The sequence below is a fragment of the Nycticebus coucang genome, chromosome X (assembly GCF_027406575.1).
Source record: "Nycticebus coucang isolate mNycCou1 chromosome X, mNycCou1.pri, whole genome shotgun sequence".
In the NCBI taxonomy this organism is placed as follows: domain Eukaryota; kingdom Metazoa; phylum Chordata; class Mammalia; order Primates; family Lorisidae; genus Nycticebus; species Nycticebus coucang.
The window spans coordinates 178463048-178483953 of record NC_069804.1 but is presented as its reverse complement, the minus strand read 5'-3'; the positions used below and the strand labels follow the sequence as shown (position 1 = coordinate 178483953).

The 20906-nt window shown below is 36.1% G+C and overlaps 1 protein-coding gene across 6 annotated transcripts in view; it reads right to left on the bottom strand.

Moving 5' to 3' along the window:
- Positions 1–9650: 9650 nt before the first annotated feature.
- FMR1 (fragile X messenger ribonucleoprotein 1) overlaps positions 9651–20906 on the bottom strand; it is a 45490-nt gene continuing 34234 nt past the window's right edge. The window contains exons 12-16 of one of the 6 annotated variants that reach the window (XM_053580035.1): positions 19795–19881; positions 17089–17284; positions 15384–15566; positions 14520–14602; positions 9651–12092 (exon numbers count right to left, since the gene is read on the bottom strand). In XM_053580035.1, coding sequence (XP_053436010.1) covers positions 11982–12092; positions 14520–14602; positions 15384–15566; positions 17089–17284; positions 19795–19881 — 660 coding nt within the window. In that variant the 3' untranslated portion in view covers positions 9651–11981. Of the gene's footprint in view, positions 12144–14519; positions 14603–15383; positions 15567–17088; positions 17285–19794; positions 19882–20906 lie in introns of all 6 variants that reach the window. The other 5 variants (XM_053580037.1, XM_053580038.1, XM_053580034.1 and 2 more) reach the window with 5 other exon arrangements.

Genomic DNA, 20906 nt, shown 5'->3' with positions numbered 1-20906 from the left:
TTGCTTTACTTACAGTGCCCTTAGCTGTGCAGAAGCTTTTTAGCTTGATCAGCTCCAAGTAACCTATTTTTGGTGTTGCTTCAATTGCCAGGGGAGTCCTCCTCATAAAGCATTTTCCCCGCACTCTCTTCTAGTATTTTTATAGTTTCATGTCTTAAGTTTAAATCTTTCATCCAGTGAGAATCAATTTTTGTTAGTGGTGAAAGGTGTGGGAACAGTTTCAGTCCTCAACAGGTTGCTAGCCAGTTCTTCTAGCACCATTTGTTAAATAGGGAATCTTTTCCCCAATGTATGTTTTTGTTAGGCTTATCAAAGATCAAATGACAATATGCACTTGGGTTAATCTCTAGGTTCTCTATTCTGTTCCATAGATCCACCTCTCTGTTTTTGTGCCAGTACCATGCTGTTTTGATCACTATAGATTCATAGTATAATCTGAAGTCTGGTAATGTGATGCCTTCTGATTTTTTTTATTTCTAAGTAATGTATTGGCTATTCGAGGTTTTTTTCTGATTCTATATAAAATGAAGTACTATTTTTTCAAATTCTTTAAAGTATTACATTGGTGCTTTGATTGGGATTTCATTAAATCTGTATATTGCTTTGAGTAGAATGGACATTTTAACAATGCTGATTCTTCCCAGCCATGAGTATGGTATATTTTTTCCATTTGCTAACATTTTCAGCTATTTCTTTTCTCAGGGTTTCATACTTCACATTGTAGAGATCTTCCACTTCCTTTGTTAGGTAAATTCCCAGGTATTTCATCTTCTTTGGCACTACTGTAAAAGGAAAAGATTCCTTGACTATATTTTTGTATTGACTATTGTTGGCATATATAAAAGCTACTGACTTGTATTGATTTTGTATCCTGAGACACTGCTGTATATCTTGATAACTTCTAAGAGCTTTGTAGTTGAGTCCCTGAGGTTTTTCAGGTATAAAATCATGTTATCTTCAAAGAGTGAGAGTATGACTTTCTCTGACCCCATTTGAATACCCTTGATTTCCTTCTCTTGCCTGACTGTGATGGCTAGGACTTCCCCCCAGATAAAATATTTAAATCTAAGACACGAAACAATAAAAACTCTAGAAGAAAATATGGGGAAAAAATCTTGACAATATTGGCCTTGGAAAAGATTTTATTAAAAAGGCCCCATTGGTTGGCTCGGTACACATAGCACAGTGGTTATGGCGCCAGCAGAGGCTGGTGGGTTCAAGCTTGGCCCTAGCCGCTAACCAGCAATGACAACTGCAAAAGAAAAAAAATAGCCGGGTGTTGTGTCAGATGCCTGTAGTCCCGGCTACTTGGGAGGATGAGGCAAGAAAATCACTTAAGCCCAAGAGTTGGAGGTTGTTGTGAGGTCTGACGCCATGGAACTCTACTGAGGGAGACATAGTGAGTCTCTGTCTGACAACAACAAAAAAGGCCCCATTGGCAATTGCAGCAACACCAAAAATAAATATATGTGAATTAATCAAGCTAAAAAGCTTCTGCATAGCTAAGGAACAACTAAAGCAAAGAGACAACATTCAGAATGGGAGAAGATATTTTCATGTTACAAATCTGACAAAGACCTAATAATTGTAATCTCAGAGAATTCAACTAACCAACAAGAGCAAACAACCCTACTTAGCACTGGGTAAGAGACATGAACAGAACCTCCTCCTAAAAAGACACATGAACAGCTAAAGAACACATGAAAAAATGCCCATTGTCCGTAATCATCAGAGAAATGCAAATGAAAACTACCTTGAGATATCACTTAACCCCAACAAGAATAGTTCACATCACCAAAGCTGCAGATGGTGCTATGGGGAGATAAGGGAATACTTATATGTTGTTCGTGGGATTGCAAACTAATACAGCCTCTATGGAAAGAAGTATGAAGAATATGCAAAGGGCTAAAAATAGACCTTCCATTTGGTCTTGCAATTTCATTACTAGGTATTTAACCAGAAGAAAAAGAAATCATTTCACCATAAGGACATTTGCACTTGAATTTTTATAGCAGTTCAATTCACAATTGCCAAGATGTGGGAAACAACCCAAGTGCCCTTCAAGCCATAAGTGGATAAATAAACTGTTGTATTTGTATACCATGGAATACTATTCAGCCATAAAGAAATATGCAGACTTCGCATTGTTTATATTTACCTGGATGGATTTGGAGAACATCCTTGTAAGTAAAGTATCACAAGAATGGAAATGCAAGAATCCAATGTAGTCAATAATATGTAACCAGTAGACAAACATCTATATGTCCACATGAGTGAGAAACACATTTCAATTAGAGAGGCGCCTGTGGCTAAAAGGAGTAGGGCACCGGCCCAATATACCGGAGGTGGTGGGTTCAAACCCACCCCGGCCAAAAACTGCAAAAAAACAAAACAGAACACATTTCAATTAAAGAGGGGGTGGGGGTAGCAGGTGTGGTAAGCTATCACCCATTGGGCACAATGTAGGGGTATATGACTCACCTCCTGCATGAAGGGCTCAACTGCAACTTGAACTTTACCTAACAAATGCAAACAATATAACCTAATTGTATGTGCCCTTATATTAATCATCAACAAAAAATAATAAAACAAATCAAAAGCCATATTCTTTCTCAGACTGCAACATAATAAAACTAAAAATCAACATTGTTAAAATGTCTATACTTCCCAAAGCAATCTACCTATTCAATGCCATTCCTATCAAAATACCAACATTGTACTTTCAAGATTTGGAAAAAATGATTCTGCATTTTGTATGGAACCGGAAAAAAACCCGTATAGCTAAGGCAGTTCTTAGTAATAAAAATAAAGCTGGGGGCATCAGCATACCAGATTTTAGTCTGTACTACAAAGCAATAGTGCTCAAGACAGCATGGTACTGGCACAAAAACAGAGACATAGACACTTGGAATCGAATTGAAAACCAAGAAATGAAACTAACATCTTACAACCACCTAATCTTCGATAAACCAAACAAGAACATACCTTGGGGGAAAGACTCCCTATTCAATAAATGGTGTTGGGAGAACTAGATGTCTACATGTAAAAGACTGAAACTGGACCCACACCTTTCCCCACTCACAAAAATTGATTCAAAACGGATAAAGGACTTAAATTTAAGGCATGAAACAATAAAAATCCTCCAAGAAAGCATAGGAAAAACACTGGAAGATATTGGCCTGGGGAAAGACTTCATGAAGAAGACTGCCATGGCAATTGCAACAACAACAAAAATAAACAAATGGGACTTCATTAAACTGAAAAGCTTCTGTACAGCTAAGGAGACAATAACCAAAGCAAAGAGACAACCTACACAATGGGAAAGGATATTTGCATATTTTCAATCAGACAAAAGCTTGATAACTAGGATCTATAGAGAACTCAAATTAATCCACATGAAAAAAGCCAACAATCCCATATATCAATGGGCAAGAGACATGAATAGAACCTTCTCTAAAGATGACAGACGAATGGCTAACAAACACATGAAAAAATGTTCATCATCTCTATATATTAGAGAAATGCAAATCAAAACAACCCTGAGAATCATCTAACCCCAGTGAGAATGGCCCACATCACAAAATCTCAAAACTGCAGATGCTGGCGTGGATGTGGAGAGAAGGGAACACTTTTACACTGCTGGTGGGACTGCAAACTAGTACAACCTTTCTGGAAGGAAGTATGGAGAAACCTCAAAGCACTCAAACTAGACCTCCCATTTGATCCTGCAATCCCATTACTGGGCATCTACCCAGAAGGAAAAAAATCCTTTTATCATAAGGACACTTGTACTAGACTGTTTATTGCAGCTCAATTTACAATCACCAAAATGTGGAAACAGCCTAAATGCCCACCAACCCAGGAATGGATTAACAAACTGTGGTATATGTATATCATGGAATACTATTCAGCCATTAAAAAAAATGGAGACTTTACATCCTTCGTATTAACCTGGATGGACGTGGAAGACATTATTCTTAGTAAAGCATCACAAGAATGGAGAAGCATGAATCCTATGTACTCAATTTTGATATGAGGACAATTAATGACAATTAAGGTTATGGGGGGGAGGAAAAGCAGAAAGAGGGATGGAGGGAGGGGGTGGGGCCTTGGTGTGTGTCACACTTTATGGGGGCAAGACATGATTGCAAGAGGGACTTTGCCTAACAATTGCAATCAATGTAACCTGGCTTATTGTACCCTCAATGAATCCCCAACAATAAAAAAAAAACAACAAAAAAAACCTAAAAATCAATTCCAACAGGAACTCTTAAAATGATACTAATACACGGAAATTAGCAATATATTGCTGAATGATAAAACCAAGGTGGAACGACATTTTTTTTTTTTTTTCAAATCAAATGACAACAGAGAAATGTTACCAAAAACCTTTAGGATATAGTAAAAGTAGCACTCAGATAGAAGTCCATAGAACCAACTGCATTGAAAAGACAGAAGGATCACAAATGAACAACTTAATGACACACCTCAAAGAACTAGAAAAACAAGAACAAATCAGAAGAACAAGAAGAAAAAACAATTAGCAGAAGAAAACAAAGATTGGAGCAGAATTAAACAAAACTGAAGCAAAAGAAATACAAATGATCAATGAAATGAAAAGTTGGTTTATGAAAAAGTAAACAAAAAAAGATAGACCACTAGCTAGATTAACCAAGAATAGAAATGATTCACATAAGCTCAATCAGAACTGAAAAAGTAGCTATTAAAATTGATACCACAGAAATGCAAAATATCATCTAAAACTTAGGAAAAATTCATACATACTAGAAAATCTATTGGAAATGGATAAATTTTAGGAAACACACCTCTCAAGCTTGAATCAGAAATAGAAATCCTGAACAGACCAATAAGTAGTAGTGAGATTGAAACAGTAATAAAAATTCTCCTAACCAAAAACAGTCCAGGCCCAAGGACTTCACAGGTGTATTCTACCAGATCTACAAAAGGAATAGTCTATCATACTGAAACTGTTCCATAACATCCAGATTCTCAGCTTGATAGTTGTTGGCATATATGAAGGCTACTGATTTGTGGACACTAAATTTATTTATTTATTTTTCTTTTTATTGAGACAGTGAGTCTCATTTTGTCACCCTGGGTAGAGTACTGTGGTATCATAGCTCATAGCAACCTCAAACTCTTGGGCTCAAGCAATTCTCTTGCCTCAGCTTCCTGAGTAGCTGGGACTACAGGCGCCAGCCACAGCACCCAGCTATTTTTGGAGGCAGGATTTTGCTCTAGCTCGTGTTGGTCTTGAACTCAGGAGCTCAGGCAATTCACTTGCCTTGGCCTCCCAGAGTGCTGGGATTACAAGCATGAGCCACCATGCCCAGTCTGACACTGATTTTATATTCCCTTTCCTAGTCTCTATCTGAATTCAAGGCTCATCTGGCAATGGCAATTAACCTTGTATGAGATAATGCTTTTTTTTTTTTTTTCCTCATCTCATGGTATGTAACACTGCTTTACTGTAGACACAGCCACCTGTAGACAGTTGTTTTTTTTTGCAGTTTTTGGCCGGGGCTGGGTTTGAACCCACCACCTCCTATGTATGGGGCCAGCGCCCTACTCCTTTGAGCAACAGGCACAGCCCTGTAGACAGCTGTCTTTAGAGAGCATGTATCACAGTGAGAACAGTTTCCTCTGTGGGGGTCACTACCAAAGTGTCATAAATATATGGAATGGGCTTGCCCAACTCTTTAGTGTATCGCAGTTATTAAGTATTGATCAAGGACTGTGCAAAATCCCCAAGGAAGGAAAGTAGAGGTGAGCTTCATGTTCTGCTAGGTGAAAACAATTTCTTTCTTCTTTCTGGAGACACTTGAAGAGGTTATTAGTAATTAAGGCAATTCTGTGCAACTGAAATATAATGTGAGCAAGATATGTGGATGTAATTTTAAATTATCTACTGTTCACTTTCAAAAAAATGGTTTAAAAGAGATAGGTACAATTAACTTCAGTGATATATTTTAGTTAACCCAATAGATACAAAATAATAACTTTTCAACAGCTAAATAAATATGAGGTGCTTTTCAGTCTTTTTTTTTCCCCAAACTAAGTCTTCACAATCTTTTGTGCGTTCTACACTTTCAGTCTGTAGAGCTTTTGTGTGTTTTACATCTCAATTTGGACCAGCCATACTTCAAGTGCTCAATAGCCATGTGTGGCTAGTGGCTGAGAACACTGGACAGTGCACCTTTAGGACATACCACATGCTAGTAATGGCTGCAACCAATTCAGTCATGTGTTTATCAGGCACATGGTGGCCACAATTAAAACCACAGCAATCCATCATCAGTAGCCAAGAATATTGAGTTTGTTCACTGGCTAAGCAGGACTGTGGAATTGGAAGATAGTATGGCCTACCCTACCCACTTCTGGCAATGGCAATTAACCTTGTATGGGATAATGTTTTTTTTTTTTTTTTTTCCTCATCTCATGGTATGTAACACTGCTTTACTGTATAATCCTGACAGACTTTGGAAGTACAGGAGGTTCTGCAGACTCAATAGGAGTAACTGATAGCATTTATCAGTAGAGATTACTATCCCTGCACCCATCCAGCAGGTCAATGTATTATGCTGGGCTAAGGGGACAAAGCATATCCGTATCTATCATGCAGTCTGACAAAGGGATTGAGAACAGTCTCAGTAAAAGAGCCAATAGCATCTGCAGTAATTGTGCTGTATCTTAGTTTTAAGGGACTCCAAATTCTCCCAGAGAAATTTACTGTGAACTTCAAGTCCAATAACAGCTGCTTGGGGCTCCAACATTTTGTAAGTCTAGGTTTATTGAATTTTTGTCCCATCTATGTTCCAGGCTACGTGAACTAGGGAATAAAATTAGCATCCTCTTTAAGAAGGCAGAGGATCAGGGCATGGGTCAAGTTTGCTTTTCATTTAAATGGACTAAAGTTCATATTGAAAAGCCTTCTAGCATTCAAACTAGAAATCAGTCCCCCAGGTGACAGAGGCCCATGAGGGTAGGGAGTGACTAATACAAGTCCTGTTTCAGTAGTGTTAAGATGTAGCTGACTACTTACCTTCCTTTTCTAGATCCTTCTCCAAGGACACATGAGGTCTTGGAGATTTGGGGGCCAGCAGGGAAAGCAAACTGCTTCCATCTGCAAAGGGAATTCTCCTACTTAGGACCTCCTTGCATCAACTCTTCACAGAGACCTCCTTAATGCTTACTCTAAAAAACAGCCACTTTTGTGACCTCAACTCTCACCCTTTCTCTGGAATATCTTTCAAGTGATTTAGATTACTCATCAGCCTATCAGCTTCTCTACCTTTTCCATCTGTCTCCTCAGGTAGTGAGTGATCCCTTTACTCAAGACCAAGAGGCATAATGTACTTCCTGAAGGAGCTTCAGAATTAAGTGTGGAGTGGTGCTCTTCTCTGTCTTTTCATTTTTTTCTGAGACTTGGGTCATTTTTTCCAGGGCTCCTTATTTCATCCTCTTTTGGGTAGGACATAAATCAGCCCCAGATACTTGTCCCTTACATTCTGGAAGGAGGAGAAATGTTAAGGAAGTCATATAAGATCCTGTCAACTTCCACTGCATTCTCTGAATTAAGGTAATTTGGTCATAAGTTCTCCTAATGCCCACAGGATTTTCATACAATCATGTTAAAGTACCTCAAAGCAGCTCTACCTCAATAGGGTTGTTCCACTTTGCACTGTGTCAGGAAATCTAGTAGTTACATGAATCTGATGTTCCTGATCATGAAATTCAACAACAGGGCAGGCCCACTGCTCCCTCCCTGTAATTCAGGATAGCCAATTCATTCTACAAGACAACCCTTAGGAAACTCCATTTACCTTCACTTACTTCATGGGTGTAGCCTCTTAAATCACGTAAGAAATTAAAGCTTCAAGGGACTCCTGTGATTACTGCTAGGAGTTCAATTCCCTGTTCGCGTACCGAAGCCTCATATTCCGTATCTCGATTTCCCCATAGGATCATGGGTAGCACACTGTACAATGACAGGTCTCAAATCTAAAGGTTAGGCTCCGTCAACTGTTCTAATAGCACTTGGGGACCGAAGGGTCTTTTCTTCCCACCTTTTTCCTTAGTGCTCACAATGGCTGGCAGATCTGTAAGGGAATGTCGAAGTATGAAACTATCTCAATCTGCCTTAGATGGTAGACTTTCCAGGACCTTTGTGGCACAGACATAAATAAGGACTGTGATAAACATGTTTACCAGTGACTTTAGGTTAGACAGGTTTCCCACCACCAGCCCCAAGAGGAATGCTGTTCTTTACCGGTATAGCTCAGTTCATCCCCTGTACAATTTCCAGAAGGCCACAGGTAGAGTAAATGGAAGTTTGTCTCATGTTGGGCACTACCTGGAAAGCAGTGGACTAAGGTAAACTACACAAAGCCGTGGACTAAAACATAGTTTTAATGATGGAAACTTACCAGCAAAGGGTCAGCAAGAAGAGGCACTGGATACCATTCCTTTGTGCAAAAGCCAGGACACTACTGACTATGTCTTGGGTCTGTACTTCAGGGGAAAGAAAGAAGAGCAAGCCTCTTCCACTAACGTAAAAATCCTTAGCATGAAAGAATAGATTTCCCTGTTTTCTTTATGGAAAGTTCTGAGAAGTTGAAAGCTTTTTAAATGGCCTCAGATAAACACACAGAAGAAACGATGCTCAAGACTTAAATCCCGGTGCTTGATAAGCCTTCTGAACAACCAGACTAGCATCTGGTACCGATTACCTCAGAGTAACTAGTTACCAGAAGCATCCCAAGTTCAAGAGGCTGTTCATGGTCATGAAACAGAAAAGTGGCTCAAAAGGGATCAGAACCAGTATGTTGACTCCAAAATCACTATATCTCAAACTACCAGGAGCTCTAAGATCATGATCAGATGAGAGAAATGCCTTTCAATGTGTCAATAGGCTGTTCATTTGTAGTACTGTCAATTATTGTGAAGCAAGGAAAATCCAAACAAGTTATTTAAGGATAGTTTCTTCCTACTCACCACTAAGGGAATCAGCCCAGCTAGGCACAAGGGGTCACAGAGAACCAGAAAAATACTAGAGTGAAAAACTAGAAAAGCAGAAAACAAAGAGACATTTTTCTGAAAAACAAAACAAACAAAAAATAAAATATCCTCCTAAAATTCCCTATCAACGTAGAAGTGACTGTCCTGCATCATTTTAGATTCTATTTCTGGGTAGAACTTTGACATCTCTCCATTTGTACCCCCTTTTTAGGTGATAGGCCATGCCATAGTTTCCTGATGTGACCACAAAAGCCAATTCCCAGATGCATTCTCCCCACAAGTTTTTTGTTACTGAGAAGTTAACATCTAAAGTTATTTATTTATTTTTTTACTACATAGACACTTAATATTTTCCAATGGCAGGGTATGTTTATGTGTGCACAGACAGGAGTATGTGTTTAATATGCTTCAGCAGCAGCATATATAATTAATGTATTAAAATCTTATCTGGGAATACAAAGAATTAATTTCAAATATTTTCATTTTTTCCTCTTTTGGGCTCATAAATTTATACGAAATGCTTATATGCTTTTCATAACTTTCCCCCACATATAATTAATTTTTGTCATATTTAGAAATTCAAAACCAGGAGCAAACATCTGTCAGACTAATTTTTTGCTTTTTCATAAGTGCAACTTTTTAATAAAAATTTACATCTAGATAAACAATCTCCAGATTTTTGAAACTTTAATAAGATTTTAAAAACATCATGACTTTTAACTGAAAAACATACACATTTAGCACACAAATATTGTAATATGAATCAACTCCAACTCCATTTGAAAACATGTGAATCAAATTACAGTTTTAGAAGTTAGTAATTCACATTTAAGCAAGTTAGCGCCTTGCTGACTTCAGCCTTTGTAAAAAAGAGACTTAGTGCATATTGTAATGGTACATTGTTTTTGTACCATTTTGTTGATTTTTTTCACTTTATTAAACAAGATTAAGTGCCTGAAAGTTGGTAGATAACGGCTAACTTCCTATGACGTGAAATTTCCAATGGTAACAGTTACATTTTGTAACAGAATACTTTCTATAGATTTCTTTGCCTATCTTAAAATTTTAAAAGCAATCATTTGTAAGGATTGCATATCAACATCAATTTAGCAGAGGAAGATCAAACTTTATTGAAACTGCTTGCATACAAAATATATTGCACTATAACCAAACAAATGTCAACATAAAATCCAATCTGTTGTCGCTAATATGTACAGAGAATATTGCCCAAGAGCAGTTACATTACAAGGTCATTCTACCTTGGTTAATTATCTACAGTATTTTAAACCAAACAACTTACAGATGATGTGTGCAAGGTACCAATTTCTGTTTTCAAATACTATACATTCCCAGAATAAATAACTAGAAATCAACAATAATGTTTGGCAATACCTTTTTAAAGACTTTTTAATATTCGTGAAATTGTGTGCAGTTTGTTGCCATTTTATATGCTTATTTGTATGCAAGGAAAAGTAACTGTAAAATGAAAATTCAAAGAAATAAACTCACAAAATACATCAGAGGCAGAACTTCGGTTTGTACGGCTCTGTACAGATTCAGTGGTACCCCTACTTGGAGTTATTTTTTAAGAAAAATATAACATCTTAGAGTGAAGGTCCTTCACATATTTTTCCTCAGTAAATTTCATTCATTTAAGAAAAGACTCAAAAACAAAACTAAAACCCAATACATCAAAAAACAAAAGGAAAAAAATAAGAAAAGAAGTATGTTAACTAATTCTAGTCTGTTTTCCAATTCTGCTTATACTTTAGACCTTATATTTCAAAGTTTACAAAACACTTAACCTGTTTTCAATGTTTCTTAGACAAAGTACCTGTACTTTACAGGATTGTTATGCATACATGGAAATGGCCTTCCTATATATCCTCGAAATAAACTTGAAATTAAAATATGAAAAACTTCACAAAACTTGGGGAGGACAAAATAAAAAAAGACTCTAAGTTAAATTGGTCATCAGGCCAAAGAGCAGGCATATCTTACCAACTTTCGACCAGGAAGATTTGTTCCCAGCTGAAAACATTTTAGCCTCTCTCAATTGAAAAGATAGTTATTTCTTCTCCTGTCTATACAGAAAGATTACAAATCCCTTTCAATAACACTATTGGTCAAATTTCAGTGCAACAAAACAAAAACAAAAACAAGTTCTATTCTTTATACTGCCTAACCTGATGTTTATGTAAGGAAAAAAATATGGAAAGCATGCATTCTTCTATAAAGTACTAATGTTTGACAGGGTTTGCTACATCTTTAACATTTAGTGTTTCCAACTTATCTTCCCTGAACTCTGCATCCAAATATAATATTCCTACCTGCCAAGATATAAAAAAGGCACAGATCATACAACTTTTTTTTTTTTTGCTAATGAAAATGACAAATGTCACATCACACACATTTCAGGGTCCACTAAAATACTGGAAAAGTGGACCAAAACATAAACAGACACAGGACATGAAATGACGTAGCATTTCATGGGGACTTCTATATGAAACTGAAAACAAATCAAATATGATTACCATAAGTGCTATTTATTAAGAAAAACGGAAAATGTACTGGTGAGTTATCACCCAATGCAAGAAAATGGTCCAAATCAACAAAGAAAATCACCGTTCAGTACTTTAAAAAATAAAACTGAAATCCTGCCCTGAAGTGCTAAGTATACTCAAAAGCAATGTTTTAAATTTCAAAATATCTTTTTGTGCAAATCTGAAAGTTGTTGCTTATGGCCAATAGCAAAAAAAAAATAATAATAATAATAAATAAATAAACAAATAAAAAAATAATAAAATTCTTAGCAGAATTTGTGTTCATTTCATGCCCTGTGCCATCTTGCCTACTATTTGTCTTTGGCCTAACAAAGTTTTCTAATATGGAATAAGAAGTACGGAAATGGTATAGGAAATATAACTTCGGAATTATGCAGTTTAAGGTACTCCATTCACAAGTGGTTGTTGACCATCCACGCTGTCTGGCTTTTCCTTCTTCTGGTTACGATCTTTACCCGTGCGCAGCCGATTACCTTCACTGGAGGTATTCTGTAATGTTTTAGTGTGGACACTCCTTTCATTATTGCAGTCAACTCTGATCTAAAACAAGTTATAGTTGTTATATACACAGACCATATCCTGTTGTAATCTGTAATTGGCCTGACAAGAAATTTAAACCTGAAGTGTAAATTACACATTTTAAAAGAGAAATGGAGATGAGAACAGAAGTGTTAGAAATTAATGTAAAGTAGGATCTTTATTTGGTTTATTATTTTAAAACCTTCACCTTTAACTGGAGTGTATCAGTCATCTTAATGCGTCCAAAGTTAAAGAAAAACCCACAATTCTAATATGTCTTCTTCTAAGCAGAATAAAACCATGGAAAACAAACAGTTAAACTGAATTACTACTACTGATTAACTGGAAGATATACATGGCTCTAACAGTGGAGTTCAAAAGGACCAAGTTATTCTCTAGGCAGGGGTCCTCAAACTGCGGCCTGCAGGCCACATGAAGTGGTGTGATTGTATTTGCTCCCGTTTTGTTTTTTTACTTCAAAATAAGATATGTGCAATGTGCACAGGAATTTGTTCATAGTTTTTTTCTTTTTTAAAACTATAGTCTGGCCCTCCAACGGTCTGAGGGACAGTGAATTGGCCCCCTGTTTAAAAAGTTTGAGGATGCCTGGCTCTAGAGATTGTGAAACCTAGGAGGAGAGACACAAAATAATGTCTTCCTATTGACTATACCAGGGTAAGAGCTCAATTAACTCACTTATTATCCAGCCTTTAGTTTATACTTTTATATCTATCACAGGCATGATTAAGTTTCTCTATACTGACAGGTCTCATCATCTTACAGTAGAATACAAGCTTTGGTTTCTAATAGCTTATATTTTGTTAAGACAATTCAGATGATCTCACAGCTTAAACTGAAGGATAGAATGGCATAAAGAAATCTGAAGATAGTTTGTGGAATGATTGGAATCCTAAGAGAATACAACAATTAATGCAATTTTAAAATATTCTAAGAGTAACAAAATATTTTAAGTGCCAATGCTGCACACTGCTAAGTGAATTCCAGATGCTGTACTGAAGGAAGATAATAGTGACCAATGGACCTAAAACAACTAAAAATACTGATCTGTTTCAAGTACAAATGCTAAAAGTATCCCCAAATGGCTGTAATTTCAAAGTATGTTTAAATGCTGAGTACAGGTGATGTTTTAAATATTTGGTTGCCAAGTGCTTTGATTTGTATTTAATTTAATATTCATATAGACAACACCACATTTTTATTGAGTATTCCATTTTAATTATAAATACTCATCCTTTTAACCAATGTGGTCAGACATCTAACTTCAAACGTATCAGTTTAAGTGGAGAATTACAAAACTGGTATATAAATACCTTCTATCTTTCTTTGTAAAAGACAAGTATGTATGTAAATTTGCTAATCTTTCTATGCTAGTCCTTAAGAAACCACTAACAGTTAACATGTAGAGCTGCTATGGATTCTAAGGAATATTCCATCATAAAGTTTCTGTTTTAAAGTATCTCTTTTTTTATTTTTTATTTATTTATTTTTTATTAAATCATAGCTGTGTACATACTGAGTGTTGGTCCCAAACCAATCTATAGCCAGGAAAGAACCATTAACTACTTGGCTTAAGAATTAAAAGTTACAGAAAAAGTAGAAGACAACATGGATCCTCAGAATCAGACACTAGGGTCTGAATATCACTCAGCCATTTGCTGGCTATGTGGGCAAAGGGACTGAAGCTTCAGTTTACTCACCTATAAAATGGATAAAACTACTTACCTCAAAGGGCTACTGTAAGATTAAATGAGATAAAACATACACAAAGCACTTAGCAAAGTTATGCCTGGATGTGCTCAGGGGATAATTTTAAAATTATCTAACAATGGGTTTTAGCATTAGTGATAAACTACTGAGAAGGGACCCTGAGAACAGACCACTGGCTATAAATAAGCAGCCGGCTGATTGGCGTGGACACTAGGTGAATATCATCAGTTCTATCATGATTATTAGTTGTGAAAGAAACACCTTCTTTTCCTTACTTTCTCTTCAAAGAGAACACTTTATCCCTGCAACTAAGGGGAAAAGGGACCCACTAGGCTTACTTAGGTCTCTTAGTCTACACCAGAATGTTCCTTTTCTTGGAGAACTGGGTGACAGAGGGTTCCATCAATGTGATATTAAAATCATAATGTGGCTGCTAAGGTCTTCATAAATATTTATTTAGACTGTATATTCTCTAGAGAAATCCTTTTATTTGTATACTTGTCACAAAGTACTAAGATTGCCCCACAATTGTAATGCTACAGGGGAAATAGTTCACATAAACCAAATTTGTAATCTTTGAACATGTTTAAAAATAAAGTCAAATAAAACTCATAAATATTAAACTGCCATATTCAAACAATTTAGATGAAAAAGGTACACAGGTTTTACCTGAAGGGATCCATCAGCTGTTCTTCCTTTAGCCTCTCTTGGATTACGTGGACGATTATCTGTTCGGGAGTGATCGTCGTTTCCTATAGGAATATTTTTTAAAGGTTCAACGGTTTCTGATCCTGAAATGCTTAATGAAAATTCTTTATTCTTACATCCTCTATTCAGACCAACCATAGAATCTGAAATATAATCAATTACCTAGTGATTCCACTTACATGATGGCCAATTAATACAGCCTGCTACTAAGCAACAGAATATTCCAAAGATATTAAAATTCCACACTCCGCTCAGTGCTGACAGCTCAGTGGCTAGGGCACCAGACACATACACCAGAGCTGGCGGGCTCGAATCCAGCCTGGGACTGTCAAACAATGACAACTACAACCAAAAAATAGCCAGGCCTTGTGGCAGGCACCTATAGTCCTAGCTACTGGAAGGCTGAGGCAAGAGAATCACTTAAGCCCAAGAGTTTGAAGTTGCTGTGAGCTGTGATGCAATGACACTCTACCAAAGAGACACAGTAAAACTCTGTCTCAAAAAAATAATTAAAATAAAATTGTGCACCTGCTACATTATAGGTCAATGAGAATTATTCATCAGATGCTGTTTAGAATCCTTAAAGAAGCTAACTAGTTGCCAGCGTTCATTCATATATTCTACACGAACCATAGGGAAAGCTGCCTAATAAATAATCTGTCACTTACTACACAAATGAAAGACCAATCCTTTCCTATGATGATCAGCTAAAAACAGGAGGGATAGGCTCTGGATAATACCTCACTGCATCACCAAGATTTTTCATGGACTTTCAAACAACTATTATAATTCATCTTTATTTCTTAAAAATGAAGACTTCTGTACCTTTGAAGCCTCCTCCACGTCCTCTTCCTCCCTGTCCTCTTCCTCCTGCTCCACGCCGCCGCCCGTCTCCTCTGCGCAGAAAGCTCTCCCTCTCTTCCTCTGTTGGAGCTAATGACCAATCACTGAGTTCGTCTCTGTGGTCAGATTCTGTTTCAGAAGCATTTGATGCTTCAGAATTAGTTCCTATCGAGAGTTAAAAGTTATATACCATTGTCTGACTTAAAAAAAAAAAAAAAAAAAAGAGGTTAACAGAAACTTCCAGAGACTGTTTCAAGGGTAATCCGATACTCTTCCCAATTTATAAGCCCACTAGTGTATTGTCACTTTCCAATTTGTAAAAGAAATGATTTTAAATCCAAAATGAAGGGCTTTGCAATATTTGAGGTAATGTTACTCATAAACATTTTTGGTTCTTATTAAAAAGAAAGGTATTTTATTAGCCACCTAAGTTCGAACCTGAGTATGCCACATTATTAAACATCTGTGCTCTCTGGAGGAAAAGCTGTCTACAACAGCTAAATATGCCTTGATAAATAAAACCTTTATAAAGAGAGCTCCTTTTGACAAGATTTGGCCCAGGAAAGAAGGAAATATACACATTCCTATAATTTTTGAGAGGGTAGCCAAGACAATGATAACTCTCAGTAAAGGGTCTCTTGTGGGGTCAGGGATTGGATCTAGCTAAAGGGAGGTATACCTGCCTGATGTTTAATGTCCAACATTCCCTCCCACTCTTAATGGATAACTGATAATTAATAAATGATTACTATAATAAACTCTTTATGCCTAACAGGGTTAATGACCCTCAGGTTATGGGAGGAGGGGAAAAGAGCCCCATAGTGAGGTGAAAATCCATTGGTAAAAAGAACTGACTAGTGGGAGAGGGGTTAGGGGTTGTTAGGTTCAAGGTTGGCCTTAGGACTAGGTGTCTCTCCCCAGCTCCAGAGTATCAACTCTACTACCTCTCTCTCTTCCTCTGTTGGAGCTAATGACCAATTATAGCTTCACCATTATAGCTTCATTCCTGTGGATCTTGAAGACTTTTCCATCTTAAAGAGTTCCTTTTTGAAATGCAAATATCTGTCAGATGGATTACACCTTATACCATCATTAGCAAGTTTCATAGCAGATTCACAGTTGAGCAAGAAAGACAGTAGGCACTGGCAGGTGGGGACCAGGTTCACTGAAAGGTACTGGGAGAGAAGAAAGAAGCACGGACAGAAGAGCTGGAAAGGCAAAGAGAAACTTCGCCTACTTCTTGACTGTGCCTAGGGCTGACTTTGGCCATGCCACTCAAAATCACCTTATGAGCCACAGGATGCAGACCCCTGATTTACACAGTCCATCCAGCAAGTATGACCAGCACATGCCTGACAAAAAATGAGCCACAATACACAAATGAAAAAAGTTTTGGCTATACAGTAATAAAATTAGGAAGGGCCTTAAGAAAGTCATTTACACACAAGGGCTTAAGCAGATTTATCCCCAATCAGAACATGGACAGAACTCACACCTGCCCTGTGAACTCTGTGTGTTATTATCAGGTTTTTACTCTACATGTGTCTTGCAACACAATTTGACCCACTGTGAATTGGAAACCAAGTAGTGAAAAATTGTTATAAGGGGGTTCTAATGAATATTAGAGATTAGCAGCTATTAAGTCTAGGAACAAATAAAGTTACTGAGTAAAATGCTTAGTTTGTACCTGAAGTATATCCAGGACCGCGTCTGCCGTGCCCCCTATTTCTGTAAGGTCTACTACCTCGACCCATTCCTTGACCATCATCAGTCACATAGCCTTTTTCCTTATCTGTACGATTTGGTGGTGGTCTAGAACTAGCTCCAATCTGTCGCAACTGCTCATCAATTTGTAATCTCTCCAAACGCAACTGGTCTACTTCCTATTTAAAATATACAAGATAACAGTAAAAATAATTTGACATTTTACTTAATAAAACCTTTCTCCTTCTCATCAGATAAAAAGTATACTGGAAATATTTCAATTTCAGTTCTAAATTTATAGTTAAACACTGTTACACAGAATTATCAGGAAATTGAATCGTGTCCTTAAAAAGAAAATTACTATAGATAACAGATTATAGATGTCCAGAATTAGAGATATAAACAAAATACTCATCATTAAAATGATACTGAATAAAATTTAAAGTTATTTGATTTGGCACTATTATCCAATTATACTACTGCTAAGGCACAGATTTGCTACTTTGGGGACTTCTTGATGATAGGATATTGAATAAAACAATGTTACAATGTACAAAGACATATAAATGACATTTAAGGTTTAACCAGGTAACCTTAAAAATTGCACTTAATAAATAATCTTAATTAAAATAGATTTGTCAGTTGGTATCTTAATTTAAAAAAGCATTGAGTTTGGGCCATCTTTTGTTTTAAAAGAACATATATTACTATAGTAGGTATTTGGATGTGATAAGGAACAATTATTTTTCATGAACTAAAATTGCTGATATTCCTTATATGAGGGAAAAAAAAAACCTATTTAATAGCTGACCAAAACAGCTAGGTCTTACATTATGCCTTGAAAACCTTTTAAAGACTACAACTCTGCTAGAGTAAGAATGACAAACAATATACATTTAGTTGATTAAAATAAACACCTGAGGTCCACTGACAGACCCTTACATTTACAGAAAGTGCTTCTGATATGTTGGGTTCTATTAAATCCAGATGAAATCTAATTTCTAACCCTTCTTCTTACAATCTACCCATAAACATCTCATTTATTGGCTACCGGGATTCAGATCTGTAACTATAGTACTGGGTATCAAGTAGATGTTATCATAGAAACTGTCCATACGAATCTCATTGGAGAAACACCTATAATGCTAAATTTCTAAAATCTGATTGTGGCAGCTTCTGGAAAAGAAAGGTCAGGTAAGGATCTAGGTGAATTTTATACTTGCTCTAAAACAGAACCTGTTTTACATAGGACTTGAGCAAAGGAGAGACTGCAGCTGAGTGAGTGGCTTCCTCCAAAGGTACAGTAATAGCTCCTGGAATGGGTATTATCTTGCAAAACAGAATGGCAATCCAGGTTATCTCACTGGGGCAAAGCAAATCACCTTTGGTGAGAAATGCCAGGCCCAAACAAGAGAAGATCTAGTGATGAGAGAATGGCAACAGAACAGCTGCTGATAACCCAAAAAGGTAATAATTGTGAAGAATAAATCAAAATATCTAAGAAAGAACATTAGTCAACGGAACAAGGGATTTGATGCAATATAATCAATCCTAACTGTCCAGGTCTTCATAATTATTTAAGCTAAGAATATGAAGAAAAACACATAAAACAGATTACAAATAAAGCACACTGTAAAACAAAAAAAACTAAGCAAATCAAAGAGGTATCCTGCCCATGCAAACCTTGCTGGATGAAACCTTCCCACTATTAATTATTAACTGACCACCATAAGAACGAATGACATGGTTAGCTATGGCACTGTTTCTCCTTTCACTCTTATTTACATACAAGTAGAAATTATTTACTTCTTATTTCTTTCAAGAAATCAGCAAAAAATATTCTTAAAGTAGTGCCATAAATAAGAGTTGAATTATTTTTAAAAGACTATTTAATACTGTCTTATAATTCTGATATGTATGGATTTGAAGAAGAAAATATAAAAATGAAGTGGATAAGATTACATTTCATTAAATAATAGAATATTTTGGCCAAAAGTAATTTCAAAAAGCATTTACTCTAGGAAAGTGACTTGCCTAAAGTTACACAGGTAGCTCATGGCTGAAGAAAGACTATCAAAGAAAATCACTAGATTGTCAATCCAGTGCTCTTTCCAGTATACTTTGTAACCCTCCTGGTTCTTACCTTCCAGTTTGCTATTTAGAGGCGGCATAACTCTACAAACACTAACTAAAATGGGCATTTACAAGACACAACTAGTTTGTATTTTGAATAACAGTATAGATAAAAATACAAAGGGCAAACATTGAAACAGAGGACTTTATGAAATGCTGCAATTTCCTTGATCAATAACATAAAGGGGACAACAAAGGTCAAGTGCCATAGACATAAAATTTGAACTGGAAAAAACTCACAAAAGCTAGAAACTATCAATTGGATTAAAAGGCTATGTAGAGAATTGGCTAAATTGATAACAAGGGTTTAACAGAAGAATAAAGGGAAATATGGAGAACTGGTATATAGGTACTTAAATTTATAATGATGAAAAAATGTTATGTGTTTTCAAAAGGAATATAAGCTGAACAACGTCAGTACTTTCTGTACTATCTTTTACAGGTCATACATTGTTATATGCAGGCTAGAACAGATCCTAGCTACTGAAGTATTTACTATAAAGTTTTTATATTTTAGTACAAAAGGATTAGAAGTTGAAGTTCTTTCTGTTCTCACCTTTAAATAGTTCAGGTGATAATCCAAAAGAACAGTGGCATTAGCGATGCTATCCTTTGTTCCCACAAAAACAAATGGCACCATACCCTGAAAAAGAAATTGCAATAATGGTCTCATAAAATGATTGATAGATTAATCTGAAAAATGAATATGACTGAATCCCTAGCTGTCCAGAAAATAGCAGGTACACAAATGTCTGTTGAAAATACAAATCAATATATGAAGATAAAAGTAAAGTTGACATACTTTACACATCTATAGTAAATAAGAACAAATCAATTTAGCAACCCCTTAAATGCATGATTATTATGTTCTAGATGCAGGCATCCTCAAACTTTTAAAACAGGGGGCCAATTCACTGTCCCTCAGACCGTTGGAGGGCCGGACTATAGTTTAAAAAAAGAAAAAAACTATGAACAAATTCCTATGCACACTGCACATATCTTATTTTGAAGTAAAAAAAAACAAAACGGGAACAAATACAATCACACCACCTCATGTGGCCCGCGGGCCGCAGTTTGAGGACCCCTGTACTAGAGAATACAGTAAAATGCTACCAAAACCAAAGATTATATGCAAGCTTTAACATGAGATGCATAAACAAAATGAATAATTTAAAATGTTCTAATTCATTTACTACAGGCTTTACTGAAATCAAATTCTTCAAAAAAAATTCAAAATTGTAAACCAGGGTGACAAAAGTAAAAAAAAAAAAAAAAAAAAAAGATCCATTTTATTAAGTCAATAGAATACAAATAAAACACAAAATAAATTAGGATACATAAAAATGTACTGATTAACCTGTGAGAAAAAGAAATCTAGGCCCATCCATGAGTGTAAAATTTGGCAACCCCACATACATTTCAATAAAATAGTCTGAAAATTTTAAATGGCTGAATAACAAGGAAAGTTTGATCTCTCTATGGATATTACTTAACATAAGGATAGATTTTTTTAAAGGCATATACTAAAAATTTACACTTCCAACTTGCCTATACAAACTATGAGAAAAAAACCATATTTCTTATCATAAGGTATAGGGAAGCTTAGTGACAGTTGTGCAAAATTAATAGGTGATAACTATAACAAACATTCAAAATTGAAAAAAGTTC